The sequence below is a fragment of the Zosterops lateralis genome, assembly GCF_965231275.1.
Source record: "Zosterops lateralis genome assembly, chromosome: 6".
Classification (NCBI taxonomy): Eukaryota; Metazoa; Chordata; class Aves; order Passeriformes; family Zosteropidae; genus Zosterops; species Zosterops lateralis.
This window is the reverse complement of record NC_139761.1, coordinates 58,913,326-58,932,360: the sequence shown is the minus strand read 5'-3', so window position 1 is coordinate 58,932,360 and position 19,035 is coordinate 58,913,326. Positions and strand designations below refer to the sequence as shown.

The 19,035-nt window shown below is 54.7% G+C and overlaps 3 protein-coding genes across 13 annotated transcripts in view; 2 read left to right on the top strand and 1 right to left on the bottom strand.

The window, feature by feature from the left end:
- The window catches only part of LOC310910822 (mas-related G-protein coupled receptor member H-like), a 35,115-nt gene extending 22,049 nt beyond the window's left edge, over positions 1-13,066 (top strand). The window contains exons 1-5 of one of the 11 annotated variants that reach the window (XM_083863849.1): positions 1,116-1,235; positions 1,374-1,615; positions 2,503-2,893; positions 6,906-7,146; positions 11,804-13,066. In XM_083863849.1, coding sequence (XP_083719975.1) covers positions 6,979-7,146; positions 11,804-12,841 — 1,206 coding nt within the window. In that variant the 5' untranslated portion in view covers positions 1,116-1,235; positions 1,374-1,615; positions 2,503-2,893; positions 6,906-6,978 and the 3' untranslated portion in view covers positions 12,842-13,066. Of the gene's footprint in view, positions 1-1,115; positions 1,236-1,373; positions 1,616-1,663; positions 2,894-6,905; positions 7,147-7,392; positions 9,449-11,456; positions 11,558-11,803 lie in introns of those variants that run through there. The other 10 variants (XM_083863846.1, XM_083863851.1, XM_083863852.1 and 7 more) reach the window with 10 other exon arrangements.
- Positions 13,067-14,516: 1,450 nt separating this feature from the next.
- Positions 14,517-15,454, bottom strand: GPR152 (G protein-coupled receptor 152; the record flags this gene model as incomplete). Its single annotated transcript, XM_083863819.1, has 1 exon — positions 14,517-15,454. Exon 1 carries the CDS (start codon positions 15,432-15,434, stop codon positions 14,517-14,519), a length of 918 nt encoding a protein of 305 aa, XP_083719945.1. The 5' UTR covers positions 15,435-15,454.
- Positions 15,455-17,253: 1,799 nt separating this feature from the next.
- Positions 17,254-18,797, top strand: RHOD (ras homolog family member D; the record flags this gene model as incomplete). The annotated part of the gene is made up of 5 exons (XM_083862658.1): positions 17,254-17,403; positions 17,902-17,989; positions 18,193-18,302; positions 18,389-18,523; positions 18,630-18,797. The coding sequence occupies exons 1-5, from the start codon at positions 17,275-17,277 to the stop codon at positions 18,795-18,797; spliced, it is 630 nt and encodes a 209-aa protein (XP_083718784.1). The 5' UTR covers positions 17,254-17,274.
- Between the last annotated feature and the right edge of the window lie 238 nt (positions 18,798-19,035).

The following is a 19,035-nucleotide window of genomic DNA, read 5'->3' as shown; positions in this document are numbered from 1 at the left end:
CAAAGCTGCAAAAAAACCCATGAGTTCTAGCATAATAGAACAATTTCTGGAGAGCATCTCCAGGAAAGGAGACTTGTCTCCTCAGGACCTCAAGGCAAAGGTCCAACATGAGGGTTTCCTCATCTGAGGAGGGTTTAGAGATCATTACCTCTTACCACGATACCTCAGGCAGAGCAGGTACAGTCTCTCACTGGGCAGACAGGTCCACCGATGTGCAGTCTCTCTCGCAGTCGGAGGTCACCAGTGTGACCTGTTCTCCCACGTCAGGAGACTGTTCAGACACGGACAGTGTCCAGATGTGCCGTTCAGACACAAAGGGTCAGCAGATGTGACCCAACTGCAGTCGAGACACGGAGGGGTCACCAGATGCGACAGGAGACCCTCTTCCCACATGTTCGAGGTCACCAGATGCAACCCAGCTGCAGTCCAGACACGGAGGGGTCACTAGATGTTACCCCACGCCTTTAGAGGGGCAACACGTTGCGAGGTGGGAGCGGACCTTCACAGAGGACAGCAGGCAGCAGCTTGGTCAAACATGGAAAGCTCCTTTATTATCTGACTCCAATAGGCTTATATACATTTTGTACAGAGGGCCAAGATTGGCCCAAAGAGGTTACAACCTCCTGACTCCATTGGTCAATATGACCATCAGTCAAGTTCTCTCTCAGAGAACAAGAATGCAAAACATACAGATAAATTCTAAGAATACAATATTGTTTACATGAAGCAGTGTGAGAAGCTGCTGCAGAGACTCAAACACTTGAAACCAAGAAATGCAGAGACGACAACCAGATGCTTGGCCCATTGAATTTCACAGGAATGAGGGGGTGTCCTGGGTTGCAGTGTAGGATGTACACAAAGTATTTATTCTGTCACCATCTTCATGAACTGTTGAAACCAGTTGGGCTAGTGTTTTCCCAAGCCCCTGCCTTTGGGGTGCCTTCTGCTAATGGCATATCAATGCCTGGCCTATGACTCACAGGTAACTCCCTCCAGGAGTTATCTCTGTTTAATGGGCCATCAAGGACCCACTTCACACTCATCATCCCATTGTGAGATGCTCCACCCAGGCGGAGGAGCCAAGCATTCTCACCTGGATATAAGCTGGTATGTGGGACAGTGCAAGCAGCACTTACCTACTGGATTCCCAGAGGAGCAGAGCTACCAGACCTTTCTACAGGATCACTGCTTCAGGAAGACCACCTCACCTGGACTGCTTCCACCATCCTGCTCAGGTTGTATTCTGACTCTGTCAGTGGTCCTTTGTGTTATTGCATTTATTTGATTTTATTTTTACCTTTTTACCTTTCTTCTTATTAAATTATATCTCTGACTTGGAGCCTCTCATTCGTTTTGCTTTTAAACCACAACAGGGGTTATGCTGCTGTTCTGCAGAATGGGGCCATCCTCTGCTTCCCCAGCATCCAAGTCCAAGGAAGTCCTGGAGCACCTCCATCCTGATCTCTGTGAGGGTGGGGAGGCCCTGGCACAGGTGGCCCAGAGAAGCTGTGGCTGCCCCAGCCCTGCAAGTGTCCCAAGCCACTTTAGATGGGGTTTGGAGCAACCTGGCACAGTGGAAGGTGTCCCTGCTGGCAAAGGGACAGTGTGGGATCAGGTAAAAACAACCACAAGGGCTCCCAGGACTGAGGAGGGGGAGGAGGAGCTCTGGTGAAGGGCTGGAAGGGCGTTCACAGCACCCTGGTCTCTAATAGCTGAGATTGCATCATCAAGGGCATTGGCAGTAATTAGGGTGGGCTCTAAGTGCTGTAAGCAACTGATTGCTGTCCTTCCCTTGGGCTGTGGGAGCCTGCACTGCGACGAGAGAAATGGGAGTCCATGGCCCAGGGCTGCTCCCATGAGCCCAGGGCAGGTTTTGGCAAGGATTCTGGAGCTCCTCCCAGAATGGGAGTTGTTTCTGCCAAGCAACCAGGTGCTTCACCAGCACTGCCAGCACTGCCAGCATTCCAGTGCCACCAGCACCACCAGCAGCCCTCTGCTGCTGGAGGGACAATGATCCCTCAGGGAAGAGAAACGAGGAATGGTAGAAATCTGTGAGGTGAGGGAAGGAAGGTGAAGAATGGGACACTGTCCTGGGAAGGAGCGTTTCTAATTAGGAGGAAATGAGGAGCCATTCCCAAATGTTATAAACAGGTGCTATGGTGATTGGCTCTTGCAAATGCTGAACGAATATTATGTGTGTTATAATGGTAAAAGAAGCTCTGATAAGATTTGGAGTGTTTCTAATGTGAGTATTGTGTTAATGCTGAAAGCTGCAATGCTGATCTGGGACCACTGCGGGGAGCCGAAGGCAGAAGGAGTGCACAAGCTCCGGGAAGGCGGGACGAAGGAGGAGCTGTGTGGAAAGAGTGGGATATGTATGGATGTGGGATTGGCTTCCCAAGGGTATCTAAGGCTTGTTACTGTTGTGGGTGGGGTGTGTCTGGCCGTGCCTCTGGACCTTGTTTTGTTCCTGGTTGTAGTTTAACTTTTTAAAATTTCCAGAAGCAGGTGTTGTTTCTCAGAGCAGAGAATATCACCACTTGATCTGCTGGGGAAAAATTTAAATAAGGATTAAAAATTAAAAAAAAAAAAAAAAAAAAAAAAAATCAAGCTCAATAACTCCAAGGCTGTGGAACTCCGATGGAGCCAAAGTTGCACAACCACTTCCAAGTGCCCCATGACCGAGTCTTTGCAAACAACACCAGAACAGTGAACGGGGGAAGCCAGGGGGGCGGGAGTGAGGAGATCCTGGTGATCTGTGCACTTTCTCCTTCATGTTACTGACCTGAGAGAAGCAGCTTTAAGATATGAATTCCAAAGGAGCGCGAGGTACCAGGAAGCTCCACTGATCTGCACAGACCCCCTTTGCCTGCTGCTGCCCCACTGGGAACAGGTCAGTGCAATGTTTGCCCTCCTCCCTACCCCATCTCCCTCTCCTCCAGCAGCTGCTCTCTTCCTGCCACCCTCTCCCAGTGACCGCAGTGCCCTCCCCAGCTCCCCCCTCCTCTGTCCTCTGTATCCCCTCTGGATCTTGACATTGAAATCGGCTGAAATCAACTTTCTAACACAATGGGAGGCATTAGGAAGCAGGAATTCTTTATTTGCACAGGACATGCAGAAGTATCTCTCCTTGATCTGTGTGTGATTAGATTTTATAGGAGGGGGTTTATCCATTATAACAGCACATAATCATGAATATGTGTTTCTTAGCTAATACACAAACATCCCTTTCCTGGAACTATTTCCCATGTGTCACAGAATCACAGAATGTGTCGGTTGGAACAGACCTTCAAGATCATCAAGTCCAACCCAGCCCTAACACCTCAACTAGGTCATGGTATCATGTGCCACATCCAGTTTCCTTTTAAACACATCCAGGGATGGTGACTCCACCACCTCCTCAAGCAGACTATTCCAATATTTAATCACTCTTTCAGTGAAAAACTTTTCCTAATATCAACCTATGTTTCCCTTGACGCAGCTTAAGATTGTGTCCTCTCGTTCTGTCAGTTGCTGCCTGGAGAAAGAGACCAACCCCCAGTTGTCTACAACTTCCCTTCAGGAAGCTGTAGAGAGTGATAAGGTCACCTCTGAGTCTCCTTTTCTCCAGGCTAAACAACTCCAGCTCCTTCAGTCGTTCTTCATATGGCTTGTTTTCCAATCCTTTCACCAGCTTTGTTGCCCTTCTCTGGACACGTTCAAGCATCTCAAGGTCCTTCCTAAACTGAGGGCCCAGAACTGTACACAGCACTCAAGGTGTGGCCTCACCAGTGCCCAATACAGGGGAAGAACGACCTCCCTGCTCCTGCTGGACACACTATTCCTGATCCAGGCCAGGTGCCATTGGCCCTCTTGGCCCCATGTGCACACTGCTGGCTCATGTTCAGTCAGTGTTTGACCAGAACCCCCAGGTTCCTTTCTGCCTGGGCACTGTCCAGCCACACCATCCCCAGCCTATAACGCTGCAGGGGGTTATTGTGGCCAAAGTGCAGGACTCAACACTTGGACTCATTAAACTTCATTTTGTTGGACTCTGCCCATTGACCCAACCATTCCAGGTCTTTCTGCAGAGCCCTCCTATCTTCCAAGCAGTCAACACATGCTTCCAGCTTTGTGTCATCCACAAATTTACTAATGAAAGATTCAATACCCTCATCCATGTCATCAATGAAAATATTGAGCAGAGCTAGTCCCAGCACAGACTCCTGAGGAACACCACTGGTGACTGGCTGCCAGCTGGATGCAGCACCATTCCCCACCACTCTCTGGGCTGGCCATCCAGCCAGTTCCTAACCCAGCAAAGAGTGCTCCTGTCCAAGCCCCGGGCTGCCAGCTTATCCATGAGTATGCTGTGGGAGACAGTGTCAAAAGCCTTGCTAAAGTCCAAATAGACAACATCCACAGCCCTTCCTGCATCCACCAGGCGGGTCACCTGGTCACAAAAGGAGATCAGGTTGGTCAAACATGACCTATCTCTCCTAAACCCATGCTGGCTGGGCCTGAGACCCTGGCCATCTTGTAGGTGCTGCATGATGACACTCAGTATAAACTGTTCCATTATCTTGCCAGGTACTGAGGTCAGACTGACTGGTCTATAATTACTGGGATCCTCCTTCCCACCCTTTTTGTGAATGGGAGTCACATTGGCCAGTTTCCAATCTTCCAGAACCTCACCAGTGAGCCAGGACTGATTGTAAATGATGGAGAGTGGCTTTGCAAGCTCGTCTGCCAGCTCCCTCATCACCCTGGGATGAATCCCATCTGGGCCCATAGATTTATGAGTGTCCAAGCATCTCAGCTGTTCTCTGACTGTCTCCTCTTGGATAATGGGGGGACTATTCTGTTCCCTGACACCATCTACCAGCCCAGGAGGACAGTTGTCCTGTAGGCAAGTCATCTTCCCACTGAAAACTGAAGCAAAGAAGGCATTAAGCACTTCTGCCTTCTCCTCATCAGCAGTTACTAAGTTCCCTTCCTTATCCAATAGAGAGCAAAGATTAGCCTTACCTTTCCTTTTACTGTTCATGTATTTATAGAAACACTTTTTATTGTTCTTTACAGAAGTTGCCATTTGGAGTTCAAATTGAGCTTTTGCCTCCCTACTTTTTTTCCTACATTCTCTAGCAGCCTCCTTAAATACTTCCCAAGGGACCTGGCCCTCCTTCCAAAAACGATACATCCTCTTTTTATTCCTGAGCTCATCCAGAACCTCCTTGCCTATCCAGGCTGGGCATTTGCCTCGTTGACTGGTCTTCCGGCACACAGAGACAGTCTGTTCCTGTGCCCTCAAAAACTCTGTTTTGAAGAGCACCCAGCTTTCTTGAACTCCTTTGTTTTTAAGGGCTTCTTCCCAAGGAACTCTCTGAATAAGTCTTTTAACAAGGCCAAGGTCTGCCCTCTGGAAGTCCAATGTAAAAGTCTTATTGATATACCTCCTGATTTCACCAATTATCGAGAACTCTATAATTTCATGATCACTCTGCCCCAGTCGTCCTCCAACCACCACATCTTCCACCAGCCCATCTCTATTTGTGAACAACAGATCCAACGCAGTCTCTCCCCTGCTGGGCTCACCTACCAGCTGTGACAAAAAGTTATCATCCATGCACTCTAAAAATTTCCTGGACTGTCTCTTTTCTGCTGTATTAAGTTCCCAGCAGATGTCTGGCAGGTTGAAGTCACCAACAAGAACAAGGGCTGATGATCCTGAAACAGTGTCCAGCTGCTTGTAGAATAAGTTGTCCACCTTTTCCTCCTGGTTGGGTGGACGATAACAGACTCCCAGTATGATGTCAGCCTTGTTGGCTCTCCCCTTAATTCTCACCCATAGGCATTCAACTCCATCTTCATTAGTTTCAATACCGATGGAGTCAAAAACCTTCTTAACATAAAGGTACTCCTGCTACTAGAAGTCCTGTTATGATGCTGGAGGATCATTCAGAAGAGGTGGTCGTATTCACTCAGTGCTGTGATATTAAAGGTGACCTTGCCTTGAACGTTTGCTTTGGCCATGAGCTGTTGCTTCTTGTGACACAATTTGCCCCAAAACCACTGCAGGTCTCCTAATTTGTTTCTGCACTGGCTCCAGGCACATTTATCATCCTGTGTGTTCCTGAGGAGCACCTTGGAGCTGGGCTTTCCTCCTCCCTCCTGGCTCCTAGAACACTACGGCCAGGAGGAGCAGAGACACTGCCAGGGTCCCATGTGGAGCGGGGGAGGAGGGAGCTGTCAGGGGGAAAAATCAGCCCTGGTTGGGTTCTGGGGTGTCAGAGCAGTCTGGAGGGGTCATGAGAGGGTCAGAGGGGATTGGAGGGGTTCTGGATGTTGGCAAACCCAGAGGAGTCCAGAGCCTGACAGGCCACACTCAGAATGGGGGAGTGGCTGCTGTGTGGGAAACCTGTGGGATGTGATATGATGGGGTGAGGATGGAGAGTGGGGTGGGAAAGGAGTGCAGAGATGGGGATGAGCTGGGACGGGATGGGATGGGGGCAGGACAGGACAGGACAGGGAGCAGCTCAGCTGTGCTTCCTTGGGCCCTGGGCAGGTTTTGGCAATGATCCTGGAGCCTTTCCCAGAATGGAAATTAGTTCTGAGAAGAATCCAGCTGCTTTGTCAGCACAGCCAGCACTGCCAGCATTCCAGTGCCACCAGCACCACCAGCAGCCCTCTGCTGCTGGAGGGACCATGATCTCTCTGGGCAGAGAGATGAGGAATGGTAGAAACCTGTTGGGAGAGGGAAGACAGTTGTAGAATGGGGCATTTTGCAGGGAAGACATGTTTCTAATCAGGAGGAAATGAGAAGCCATTTGCAAAATATTTCATTTCAAGCTTTTCACAAAAGTAATTTTCTCTGTAGAAGAAAAAAAAACGATTAACTACTCTGAGGTAGTGAAATTCTGACATAGCCAAAGATGCAATTCCCGAAAGCCCCATGAATGGACTGAGCCTTGAGATGCAGCACCAGCACAGGGCAAGGAGATGAGCCAGAGTGACAAGAATGGGGACCTGCTGGTGATCTTTCTCCTTCATCTTACTGACCTGGGAGGAGCTGCTTTAGGATATGGATCCCAAAGGAGCATGAGGTGCCAGGAAGCGCCGCTGATCTGCACAGACCCCCTTTGCCTGCTGCTGCCCCACTGGGAACAGGTCAGTGCAATGTTTTCTCTCCTCCCTACCCCACCTCCCTCTCCTCCAGCAGCTGCTCTCTTCCTGCCACCCTCTCCCACTGACCCCAGTGCCCTCCCCAGCTCCCCTCTCCTCTGCCCTGCCATTCCCTTCTGCATACCCTGCTCAACATCCCAACCCTCCCACCTCCCTCTCCCACCCCACCATTTCCACCGCCCTCCTCCCCTGCACATCTCACTCCTCCCCATTCAATCCTTCCCATTGCAGGGAGCTGCACAGGAGCTGCATGGTCCATCCTGGGATTCTCCAAGCACTGACTCCCCATCCACTCTGACCACAGCCAGGGGCCACATCTCACTGCCTGCCCAGCATCCATCCATGGATGTGGATGTGTCCCCATCTCCTGCCTTACCCACTGAAGAGGATGATCTGTGTGAGATAGATGTCACCAATGTGGCCATACACAGTGTGACACTGCTCATCTGCCTCTGTGGGCTGCTTGGGAATGGGGCTGTCCTCCGCCTCCTCAGCCTCAAAGTTCCTAACATTGGCATCTTTGACCTGGCATTTGCTGACTTCCTGTTCCTGCTTTTCACAGTCCCTTCCACCCTCCTCTTCCTTGTGGAGGACGTGTCCTGCTCTCCTATCATCCCCCTGCTGTACTTGAGCTTCCTTTTCCAGTTGTCAGTGGTCTCCTACTACTGGGCCCTGTTCCGGATGATGTACATCAGCGATATTTATTATTTAGAGATTCTCTGCATATTCTGCTGTCGCTGCAATCTTCCCGAGCGCCTCATGTGGTTGGTGGAAAGTGTCCAATTCTGGGCCTTCTTTGCTCTTTTCACTGTCATTCCTGCATTGACAAACCTGTGCCCATCACACCAGCAGGAGCACTGCAGGGCAGCTCTCATCTCCATGTACACCCTCATCCTGCTCCTCTTTGCCGCACCCCTGGTCATTTTTCACACAATTGACTTCATTAAGGCCATGAGGGGCTCCAAGAAGCAGCAACCCCAGAGGCGCAACATCGTTATCTTCCTGCTCGTGCTCTTCATTATCCTTCTCAGCCTCTGCAATTTCCTGCAGCAGCTTGGATACACTGTTGTCTCTTCCGAAGTTTTGTTCCTACTCAACTGCATCCACAGCAGCATCAAACCCTTCATCTACTTCTTGGCAGGAGGGTTCCAGAGGCCCTGCTCCCTGAGGTCCCTCCAGCTCTCCCTCCAGAGGGTCTTTGATGAGCAGAAAGAAAAAACTGCCCACAGCAATGATGCCCCCATGGACACAGTGATCTGAGCCTGGTGATCCCTTCCACTGCTCTACTGAACAACCCCAGGAGAGTGGCTGAGGGTTTCCTTGAGCTACTGGATTTATATCCACAGGATCCCCCTCCCTGTGGTGGTTTATTCCTGCAGGAGAAGGGAGCAGGGGCATTGCCTTGAATGATTTTTGAGGGATGCCCTGCAGGGAGCACATTGGAGCATGGCTTTCCTCCTCCCTCCTGGATCCACATGGCTCCAAGCACAGCAGCTGGGCTCAGTTCTGTTCCCCAGCTCTATTCCCCATGGAATGACCCTCATTGCCTCAGCCCCAAGGAATGAACTCCATGTCCTTTGGCTACACAGATGAGTTTCATGGTGTTTGGAGGGATCTCTTGCCTGCAAAGAATGTGACACCTTAAGCCCTGGGGACACACCTCACCATGTGGTGGTGATTTCCCAAATCCCTGTGGGGCTGGTGCCTCTCCATGGCAGCAGTAAAGACACTGGGATCACAGGGAGCATCCTTCCCCTTCTGTCTGCCAGAGCTGGCCCTGCATTCCCAGCTGATGGGAAGAGACACCAGGTAGGGCTGCAGAGCTGGGGAGGAACAGCAACATTCCCTTATCCTTTCCGTGGGAATTTGTCACATTCTTTCATTCTGGAATTAAATTGTTCTGAGTGAAGTGCAGGGTTGATGGTGAACTCCACTGCACCTTTGTGCCTGTGACCAAAAAGAATATGGAATATGGAAATTCACATCATCAGGTGCTTGGCCCATTGAATTTCACAGGAATGAGGGGGTTATGCTGCTGTTCTGAAGAATGGGGGCCTGCTCTGGTTCCATGGAACCTCTTGGTTTTCGGCGGGTTATGTCTGACCGTTCATCTGGACCTTGTTTTCTTCCTCCTTGTAGTTTAATAAACTTTGTAAATTTTTTTAATATGAGGTGTAATTTCTCAAAACAAAGAAATAGGCCAATTGTAGGGGAAAACAACAACAACAGCAACAAAACAAAACAAAAACAAAAACAAAAAAACAACAACAACAAAAACCACTAAAGCTCAATAACCCCGAGGCTGTGGAACTCTGACTGCCCCACGACCACCCCGAGTCTTTGGCAACAACACTGGGATGGGGCACGGGAGGAGCCAGAGGGACAGGAGTGCTCTGAATGTGTTGAATCCTCCCTCTGCACTCCTGAGGGACCCTGGGACAGAGGCTGAGGGATTCCTTCAGTCACTCAATAAATAAATATCTGCAGTGTCCCCCTCCCTCTGCTGGGCCATCCCCTGCCCCTTTCCAGGCTGCTCTGGGATCTAAGGAAGGCTCCTTAGGGCTCAGCCTTGAGGAGCAGCCCCTGGGCTCAGCTCCTCTGCCTCTGATCACAAACACCCTCTGCTCTCAGGAGCTGCTGCTCTCCAACCACCTCGGGGCTTTTAGGAACAGCCTTGGGAATAATTTGACTGCCCCGAATGGCACAACATCCCTGTTCTCCCACTGCCAAAGAAAGTTGCCAGCTCAGAGGTGTGGCCAGGGTGAAATATTGTTGTGACTGAAGGCCATGGCTGGGGCCCTGGAAACAGCGCTCCAAAAGGAGACCCTTGGAGCTCTCCTGGGCCTCAGCAGGGCTGACCAGAACCTCCCTGGGAGTGGGGCCTCTCTGAGCTGGGATCTCTCCCGTTTGCTGCCCTCAGGGATCCCCAAACACCGACGGGTCCTGGGCCGATGCCCCCCTGCTCGAGGCTCCACCCTTTACCTGGTGAGGAGATGCAAAGGCACCCGGAGTGAGCATTTCCCTGCCTGCAAGGGGAATTCCTCACAGGGACCTTGCACTGCCTCTATCTCTGTGTCCATACACGTGTCATATTTCTGGTTTCATTGATTGGATTTGTTGTGTGTGTGGGTGGGTTTTTTTTCCCTTGCTGTGCCTGTCTGCTCAGTGTCAGAGTGAACCTGGCCAATGAACTCGGTTCTGCTGTCGCTCAATATTAAACGTGGTTTTGACAGATCCCCTTGTCGGTGATTTTTTTAACGATCTCAAATCCTCGCTTGGAACACTCTCGCGGTGTAACTCTCCAGGAGAAGGGAGGAGCGGCAGGTGGGAGGGATGCTCTGAGGGGAGCACACGGGAGCAGGGCTCTCCTTCTCCCTCCTGGCTCCCAGAACGCTCCGGCCGGGAGGAGCAGAGGCACTGCCAGGCTCCGGGGTGGAGCGGGGAAGGAGCGGGGCTGTCGGGGTGGAAGGTGGCCCGGGGCGGGTCTGGGCTGTCCGAGGAGGTCAGAAAGGGTCAGCAGAGGGTCGGAGAGGTCTGAATGCGGCAATCCCAACTCGCCCCACTGGAGAGCAGCGGAGCCCGACAGAGCGCGCTGGGAGCCGCAGAGCCGCCACCAGCTGGGAAAGCTGCGGGATGGGAGAGGATGGAGTGAGGATGGAGAGCGGGGAGGGGGAGCAGGGATGAGGATGGCGTGGGGATGGGCAGCAAGAAAGGGGATCCGGGATGAGGATGGGATTGAGATAGAGCGAGGAAGCTCAGCTGAGCATCCTTGGGCCCAGGGCAGGTTTTGGCAATGATCCCGGAGCTCTTCACAGAATGCGAAATGCTTCTGCGAGGAGCCCAGCTTTTTTATCAGCACTGCCAGCATTCCAGTGCCACCAGCACCACCAGCCGCCCTCTGCTGCTGGAGGGACCATGATCTCTCAGGGAAAAGAAAGGAGGAATGGTAGAGGCCTTTGAAGAGAGGGAAGGCAGTTGTAGAATGGGACGCTCTGCAGGGAAGTGGAGTGTTTTTAATCAGGAAGAAATGAGCAGCCAATTGCAAAATTCTGTATGTGGAGCATCTGCCAAAGTCACTTCCTTAGTGGACAAAACAAACAAACAAAAAAAAATCATAGCAAATGACTGTAGAAGTGGAGCTCTGATGTAAACAAAGATGCAATTTCCGACTCCTCTGTGACTCAACCGAGCCTTGGGGAGCACCCCAGGATAGGCACAGAAAGGAGCCAGAGGGACGGGAGTGAGGAGCTCCTGGTGGTCTCCGAACTTTCTCCTTCATATTACTGACCTGGGAGGAGCCGCTTTAGGATATTGATCCCAAAGGAGCACGAGGTACCAGGAAGCGCCGCTGATCTGCACAGACTCCCTTTGCCTGCTGCTGCCCCACTGGGAACAGGTCAGTGCAATGTTTGCCCTCCTCCCTACCCCACCTCCCCCTCCTCCAGCAGCTGCTCTCTTTCTGCCACCCTCTCCCGCTGACCCCAGTGCCCTCCCCAGCTCCCCCCTCCTCTGCCCTGCCATTCCCTTCTGCATCCCCTGCTCAACATCCCAACCCTCCCATCTCCCTCTCCAACCCCACCATTTCCACCACCCTCCTCCCCTGCACATCTCACTCCTCCCCACTCAATCCTTCCCACTCCAGGGAGCTGCAGAGGAGCCGCATGGTCCATCCTGGGATTCTCCAAGCACTGACTCCCCATCCACTCTGACCACAGCCAGGGGCCACATCCCACTGCCTGCCCAGCATCCATCCATGGAGATGACCATGGTGTCCCCATCTCCTGCCTCACCCCCTGAAGGGGACAACCTGTGTGATATTGATGTCGCCGATGTGGCCATAGACAGTGTGACACTGCTCATCTGCCTCTGTGGGCTGCTTGGGAATGGCGCTGTCCTCTGCCTTCTCCAGAGGAACCCCACCACCTTTTACATCATCAACCTGGCCTTTGCCAACTTCATCTTCCTCTACTTCATGGTCCTCTCCACCCTGCTCTACCTGAAGGAGGAATTGTCCTGCTCCACTATCACGCCCCTGGTGTTGCTGAGGGCACTTTTCCCACTCCTCCTGTTCTCCTACAACCTGGGGCTGTACCTGCTGACAGCCATCAGCATTAACAGCTGCACATCCATCCTCTGCCTGGTCTGGTACCGCTGCCACCAGCACCTGTCATGGGTGGTGTGTGCCCTGCTCTGGGCCCTCTCCATTGCTGCCATTGTCATGGTGACTTCCCTGTGCCAGTCACAGGAGCACCAGCACTGCCAGGTGTCTCTCATCTCCATGTACTCCCTCAATCTCTTCCTCTTTGCCCCAGCCATGGTCATTTCCACCACAATCCTTTTCATTAAGGTCAAGTGTGGCTCCCATCGGCAGCAACCCAAGAGACTCAACACTGTTACTTTCCTCGTTGTGCTCTTCTTCCTCCCCTTTGCTCTCCCCCTCACCCTCTCCAACTTCCTTCAGCAGCTCGGTTACATCGTTGTGTCCTCCCAGGTTGTTTTCCTGCTCTCCTGCATCCACAGCACCATTAACCCCTTCATCCTCTTCTTGGCAGGGAGGTGCTGGAGGCCCTGCTCTGTGCAGTCCCTCCAGCTCTCCCTTCAGAGGATCTTTGAGGAGCCAGAAGAAAACACTGCCTACAGCAATGATCCTGCCATGGACACAGCTGTCCCAGCCTATTGATCCCTTCCACTGCTCTGCTGAAGGACCTCAGAGAGGCTGAAGGCTTCCTTGAGCCACCTAATTAGTAAATATCCACAGGATCACCCTCCCTGTGGTGCTGTAATCCCACAGGAGAAGGAAGCAGGGGCAGTGCCAAGGGCCATGTGGGAGGGATGCTCTGCAGGGAGCACATTTCCTCATCTCTCATGGGTCCTACAACACTATTCCCCAAAACGGGTCATGCCCCACATGGCTGTGATCCCAAAATCCCCCTGGCACCTTGTTCCTGCATCCCACTGCAGTCTGATATCAATAAACAGCATTTTGAACCCTGAGCTGCCTTCGCCTCCTCTGCCAGCGCTTCCCGGCCTCCTCCGTCTCCTGCTGCCAGCCGGGAATGTGGCTGGAGGGAGGGGACACACCCATGGCTTGTGCTCCCTGGGGCAGCCATGATCCTGGGTACCCAAAGCTGGGCAGGCACCAGTAGAGCCGGCACAGACAGGGTGGCCCGGGGGTTCAGCATTCCCCCCTGGCTGCTCCAAGAGTGTCACAGCAAAGATCTCCCTGAAGGTCTTTAATTTAGTGAGCCAGGTGCAAAGGACTCTCTGCCTTCAGAAATTCTTACTCTCCACTGCCTTCAGCTGCTCCCTCAGCAGGTTCAGACGGTGCAGCTGCAAGGAGAGAAGGAGGCCGTGGTCCTCAGCATGGCCACTCCCTTCCAGGAGCAGGGTGACACCTGTGTGTGTCGCCATGGGCTCCGTGGGACATCACTTGCCTCCGCCGAGGTCACCAGCCCCAACATATCCCAAAACTTTTCTCCAGCTCCACCAAATACCACACATTACCACGCGTCCCACCACATCCCACGCCTTCCCGCTATGTCCAACACCTACCCACAAGCCCCACCACGTCACAAACCCGCCCCACAACCTCCCATCCCGCTCCTCCATCCACCCCACGTCTCGTCCTTCCCATCCCTCCCGGGCTCGTGCCTGAGGCTGCAGTCCCTCCTCATGGGCTGCTCACCCCAGAGTGCCTCATACGTTTTTCGAGGACTGTTTCTCTAGGAAACCCCCTTCCAGAGCTTCACCGCGGTGTCCCACCCCCCAGCTTCCCTTGGAGAGGGACAAGAGGCGACAGCGGGATGGATCCATCAACATTTATTGGGGCGGAGGAGCCTGGAATGGCCAGGAGTGGAGACACTGCCGGGGATCCCGGACGGAGCGGGGCAGGAGCGGAGCTGTCAGGGGGGAAGGCGGCCCCAGGGGGGAATCTGGGATGTCAGAGGAGATCAGGAAGGGTCTGGATGCCGGCAATCTCAAATATTCCCACCGGAGGGCAGCAGAGACCAAAGGGCCGCGCTCAGAGCCGACGCCAGCTAGGAAACCTGCGGGGGGGATGGGATGGGATGGGTACAGGCAACGGGGATGGGGAGCTGAGATAAGGATGCTTTGGGGATAGGACTGGGTTGGGAATGTGGACGGGATAGGATAGGGATAGGGATAGGGATAGGGATAGGGATAGGGATAGGGATAGGGATGGAGATGGACACAACATGGATCAGTGGGATGGGAAAAGGAATGGGAGAAGTTGTGGGATGCATCCTGACTCGCAGCTGCAGGAAGATGACCCACAGGCCTGGCTGGGAGCAAGGGTGGGCAGCCGAGCATGAAGCCAGTGGGACCATAGGGGGCTCTCAGCTGGAGATTGTGGTGATCCCTGTCTCCTCAAAGACCCTCCGGAAGGCAACCTGGAGGGACACGATGGAGCAGTGCCTCCAGCAGCTCCCCACTAAGAAGTAGATGAAGGGGTTGATGCTGCTGTTGATGCAGGCGAGCAGAAAAACCACCTGGGAGGACACCACAGTGTGGCTGAGCTGCTGAAGGAAATTCCAGAGGCTGAGAGGCACTCCAAAGATGAGGAAGAAGAGCACAGTGAGGAAGATAACAATGTAGAGCCTCTTAGGCTGACGTCTCTTGGAGCCACACTGGACCTTGATGAAGAGGATCACATTGGACATGACCATGGGTGGTGCAAAGATGAGGAAGCTGAGGGCGTACATGGAGACGAGAGCCACCCTGCAGTGCTCGTGCTCCTGTGACAGGCACAGGGAGGTGACCACAACCATGACAGCGATGGAGAGTGCCCAGAGCAGCACACACACCACCCATGACAGGCGCTGGGGACGGTTGCAGCGGTACCAGAGGGGGAAGAGAATAGAGCCACACCTCTCAATGCTGATGGCTGTCAGCAGGTACAGCCCCATGTTGTAGGAGAACAGGGACAGCAGGAGAAGGGACCTCAGGTACATCAGGGACACGGCAGCAGAGCAGGACACATCCTCCAGCAGGTAAAGGAGGGAGGAGGGCACCATGAAGAGGAGGAAGGTGAAGTCAGCCACAGCCAGGTTGAGGATGTAGATGGTGATGGGGTTCCTGCGGATGTGGAATCCAAGGAGCCAGAGGACAGCCCCATTCCCAGACAGCCCACAGAGGCAGATGAGCAGTGTCACACCGTCTATGGTCACATCGGTGACATTGATCCCACAGGAATCATCTCCTTCTGTGTCTGTTACAGGAGATGAGGGAGGGGGGGATGTCTGGTTCAGCTCCATGGTGGAAGGTGGGACAGGGTCCCCCAGCTGTGGACAGAGCAAAGGGGGATTAGTGGGACCCCAGGGATTGTGACACGGAGAGGGATCCTGGGGAGGTGGCACAACTTGGCTGGGGACAGGGGGGGAATAGGATGGCTGGGGGTGAGGTGAGGACAGAGGGAGGGTTGGACCGATCCAGTCATCCCAACTGAGGACAACCATGGGAGCAGTGAGAGGAGCTTTGGGGACATCCATGGAGACACAAGCAGTTCCCAGGGCTGGACTCTGGTCCCATTTATCCCCTACCTTTTCCTTGTGGCCGACCTGTTGGTGTGTCCGAGCAGAGCACACTCCCTGCCTCCAGTGCTCCTCGCCACTGTCTTCTCCAGTGAGGAAAATTGGGGTCTCCACGTCCTCAGAAGCTCCAAGCAGCCTCTTTGTCCCCAAATAAAGCTGCTTTTTGGGGCGTTTCTGCACAATCACAGGTCAGGCACTGAGAGCACTGGGCAGCTGCACATAGGCTGCCTCTTCTCCCGTCAAAATTCTGTTGGTCTTGCGGGAAAGGAAATGTTTTGTCCAAGCAAATACCCCAGAGGACAAATGTTGCAGCAGTTACATCTCTCTGTGAAAGAATCTTGATGCTTTTAGGATTCAACCTGACATCTCATTAGACTGGTAATTGCCACCTTCCTAATTGTTTGATGGTGCTCCAGCCTCCTCTCCCCATCCTGCCCCGATGCTGGCATCCTTCTGAGATTGTTCATTACTGCATGCATTTCCCTCCCAGCCTCCCAGCGTGAGAATCCCTCTCCTCCGACTTCATCCTGCATCAGGGCTGGGTGAGAATTTGGAATTTGTTCCCTGAGCCATCACTTTGGAGTCACTCCCACTGGACTCTGGGGGGCTCCAGAGCCCTCCTGGACCAGCTGGTACCCACTGAGAGAGCCTGGAGTGGCTGGTGGCAGATGAGGGGATGGCAGGGGACAGCACACATGACCCCACACCCCTCCCTGCATGCAACCCTACACCAGAAGCACCCATTCACCTCTACCAAAGATCTGGGGTGGCAGAAGAGGGCAGCAGCTGGAGGGGAGAGGGTGCTGGGGACATCCAGACAGGGGAATGGGGGACATCACTGCTAGGATGGCCTGTCTCCGAGCAAAGCAGGGTGTCACAGCTTGTCCCACTTGCGTTGGAATCACTAGGAAAAGGCAGGAGGCTGGTGGCCACCCCCTCACCCAGGTGAGGTGCTGAGCTGGACTCTGGAGACAGAGACTCCTGGCAGGGCAAGGCTCAGCATGGCACAGCACGGGTGTGACAGCAAGGGTGGCAGTGACAGCGGGGCCAGGGCAGTGAGTCACCCCCCCGTGCCTCCCTCCACCCCTGGACTTTGCCTCCCGCGGATGCTCAGGGCAATAAATCCCAGGCTCGGAGGCGGGAATGGGGCGTCGGGAAGGGCACAGGGGTCCCATCCCAGGGGTGTGGGGGCTGAGCTGTGCAGGGGCATCTGCAGGAGTGGGATCGAGATGGGGAGTGGGATCAGGAGCGAGATGGGGGTGAGAGCGTGCCAGAGGCACCGGGCAGGAAGGCGAGGAAGCGCCACACAGGCAAGCAGGACATGCAGGCGGCAATGTGACGCTTGTGCACCTCGAGGACCTGCCAGGAGAAGGTCACCTGTGTGCCAGGACACCTATACGTGTGTCCCGGCCGCTGTCACCGCCGCGGCCCCAGCCCCGCGGCGGGCGGGCCCGGCGGGCGGGTGACAGCCGCACCCTGCTCCGGGCGGGTGTTCCCGCCGCCCTGTCCCCATCCCCGTCTCCGCCGAGACCACACGGGCTCCGTGGCCTCACCGGACACCCCCATGCAGCGGGAGCGCGGGGGGCAGAGCCCAGGAGCCCCCGAAACCGAAATCAAGGCTGTCATCGTGGGGGATGGCGGCTGCGGGAAGACGTCGCTGCTGGTGGCCTTCGCCAGAGGGGATTTCCCCAAGGTACCGGGACCGCTGTCCCCCGAGGGGCGGCGGGTGATTTTCCCCGTGCGGGAGCGGTGACGGGCAAAGGGCGGTGGAGGCGCGATGGGGCGGACACGGTGGCAGCAGCGGGGACGTTTGAAACGGGACATGGGGGCAGGAGGGCAGGGGGTGGCCCAGCCTGGGGCTGATGGGGGTCTGTGACAACTCTGCCTCTCTTGGAGGCTCACAGGATGGGGGAGCAGGGTTTGTCCCTCAGTGAGGGCACATAAGGGACTCAGGAATCCCAGAACCCCTGTCCTGCATCCCCAGGTCTCCCTGGGGCATCCATGACGCTCTGTATTGCCCTGGGATGGGCACAAGGGTGGTTCCTGTCCCACTGCCCCGGAGAGGAAACGCCATTTCCCACTCCCTGCTTCCCTCCCTGTACCCTGTTCTGTTCCCACTGGGGTCCCCTCCATCACTACCCCCCACAGCTGCCCGTGTGACCTGTATCACACCCTCCCTGTCCCCTGCCAGGCCTACATCCCCACCGTGTTCGAGAAGTACACAGCATCCCTCCAGGTCACCGGCAAGCCCGTGAAGATCCACCTGTGGGACACAGCAGGTGGGACAGGAGGGGACAGGGTGGACCGTTGTGCCCCCCACTCTCCCACCTGGGCATTTCGGGGTGTCCCACATGTGGGGTCATGCCTTGGAGGGGTGTCCCCATGCCATGACAGTGGGAGGAGGGGGTTAACCATCCCCACAGATGTCAATTTTATGGTCCCAGGCTGGTGTGTAATAGTAGTTTCCTTCTCCACTCGGCAGGACAGGAAGACTATGACAGGCTACGCCCTCTGTCCTACTCAGATGCCAACGTTGTCCTCATATGCTTTGATGTCACCGACTCCAACAGCTTTGACAACATCCTAACAAAGGTAACACAACCCCAGGGGTTGGCCTGTCGCCTGTCCCCTCCCCTGCGTGACACGTGCCCATCCCTGGGTGACATGTTCCCTCGCAGTGGTACCCAGAGGTGAACCACTTCTGCAAGGGGGTCCCAGTGCTGCTGGTGGGCTGCAAGATGGACCTGCGGCAGGACCGGGAGATGCTGCAGAAGCTGAAGGACGGACGGATGGAGCCCGTCTCCCGCCAGCAGGTGGGTGTCACCTCCCAGTGGGACGGGGTGGGACAGGGGTGGCCCCCAGCACGGGACAGTGCGACAGCGGGGTCCCGGGGGAGTCTGAGTCTGTGTGTCCCCGCAGGGAGAGGCCATGGCCCGGCAGATCCGCGCCGTGTCCTACATGGAATGCTCGGCCAGGTACCAGGATAACGTTGGGAACATCTTCGTGACGGCCTGCAATGCCGCCATCAGCGCCGCCCGCCGGAGGCAGCGCAAGGAGAAACCCAGGAAGGTCTGCGTGCTCCTCTGAGCCCCCCGGCTGGGCACGGCCCTCCCGGGATCTCCTGCTGTCCCCGAGCTCCGACCGCACCGCGGCTGCCGCCACATCTCTGTCTCTGCCGCTGCTACCGGAATGCCGACCCGGGGTGGCACCGCTGGTCAGCCCTGGGGGGACGGCAGGAAAGCATCCCTGGCATGAACTGTCATGCCAGGATCCCAGAGTCCTGCCCCTTTCCCACTAGCAATCCCAGCATCCTGTCCCGCCTGAG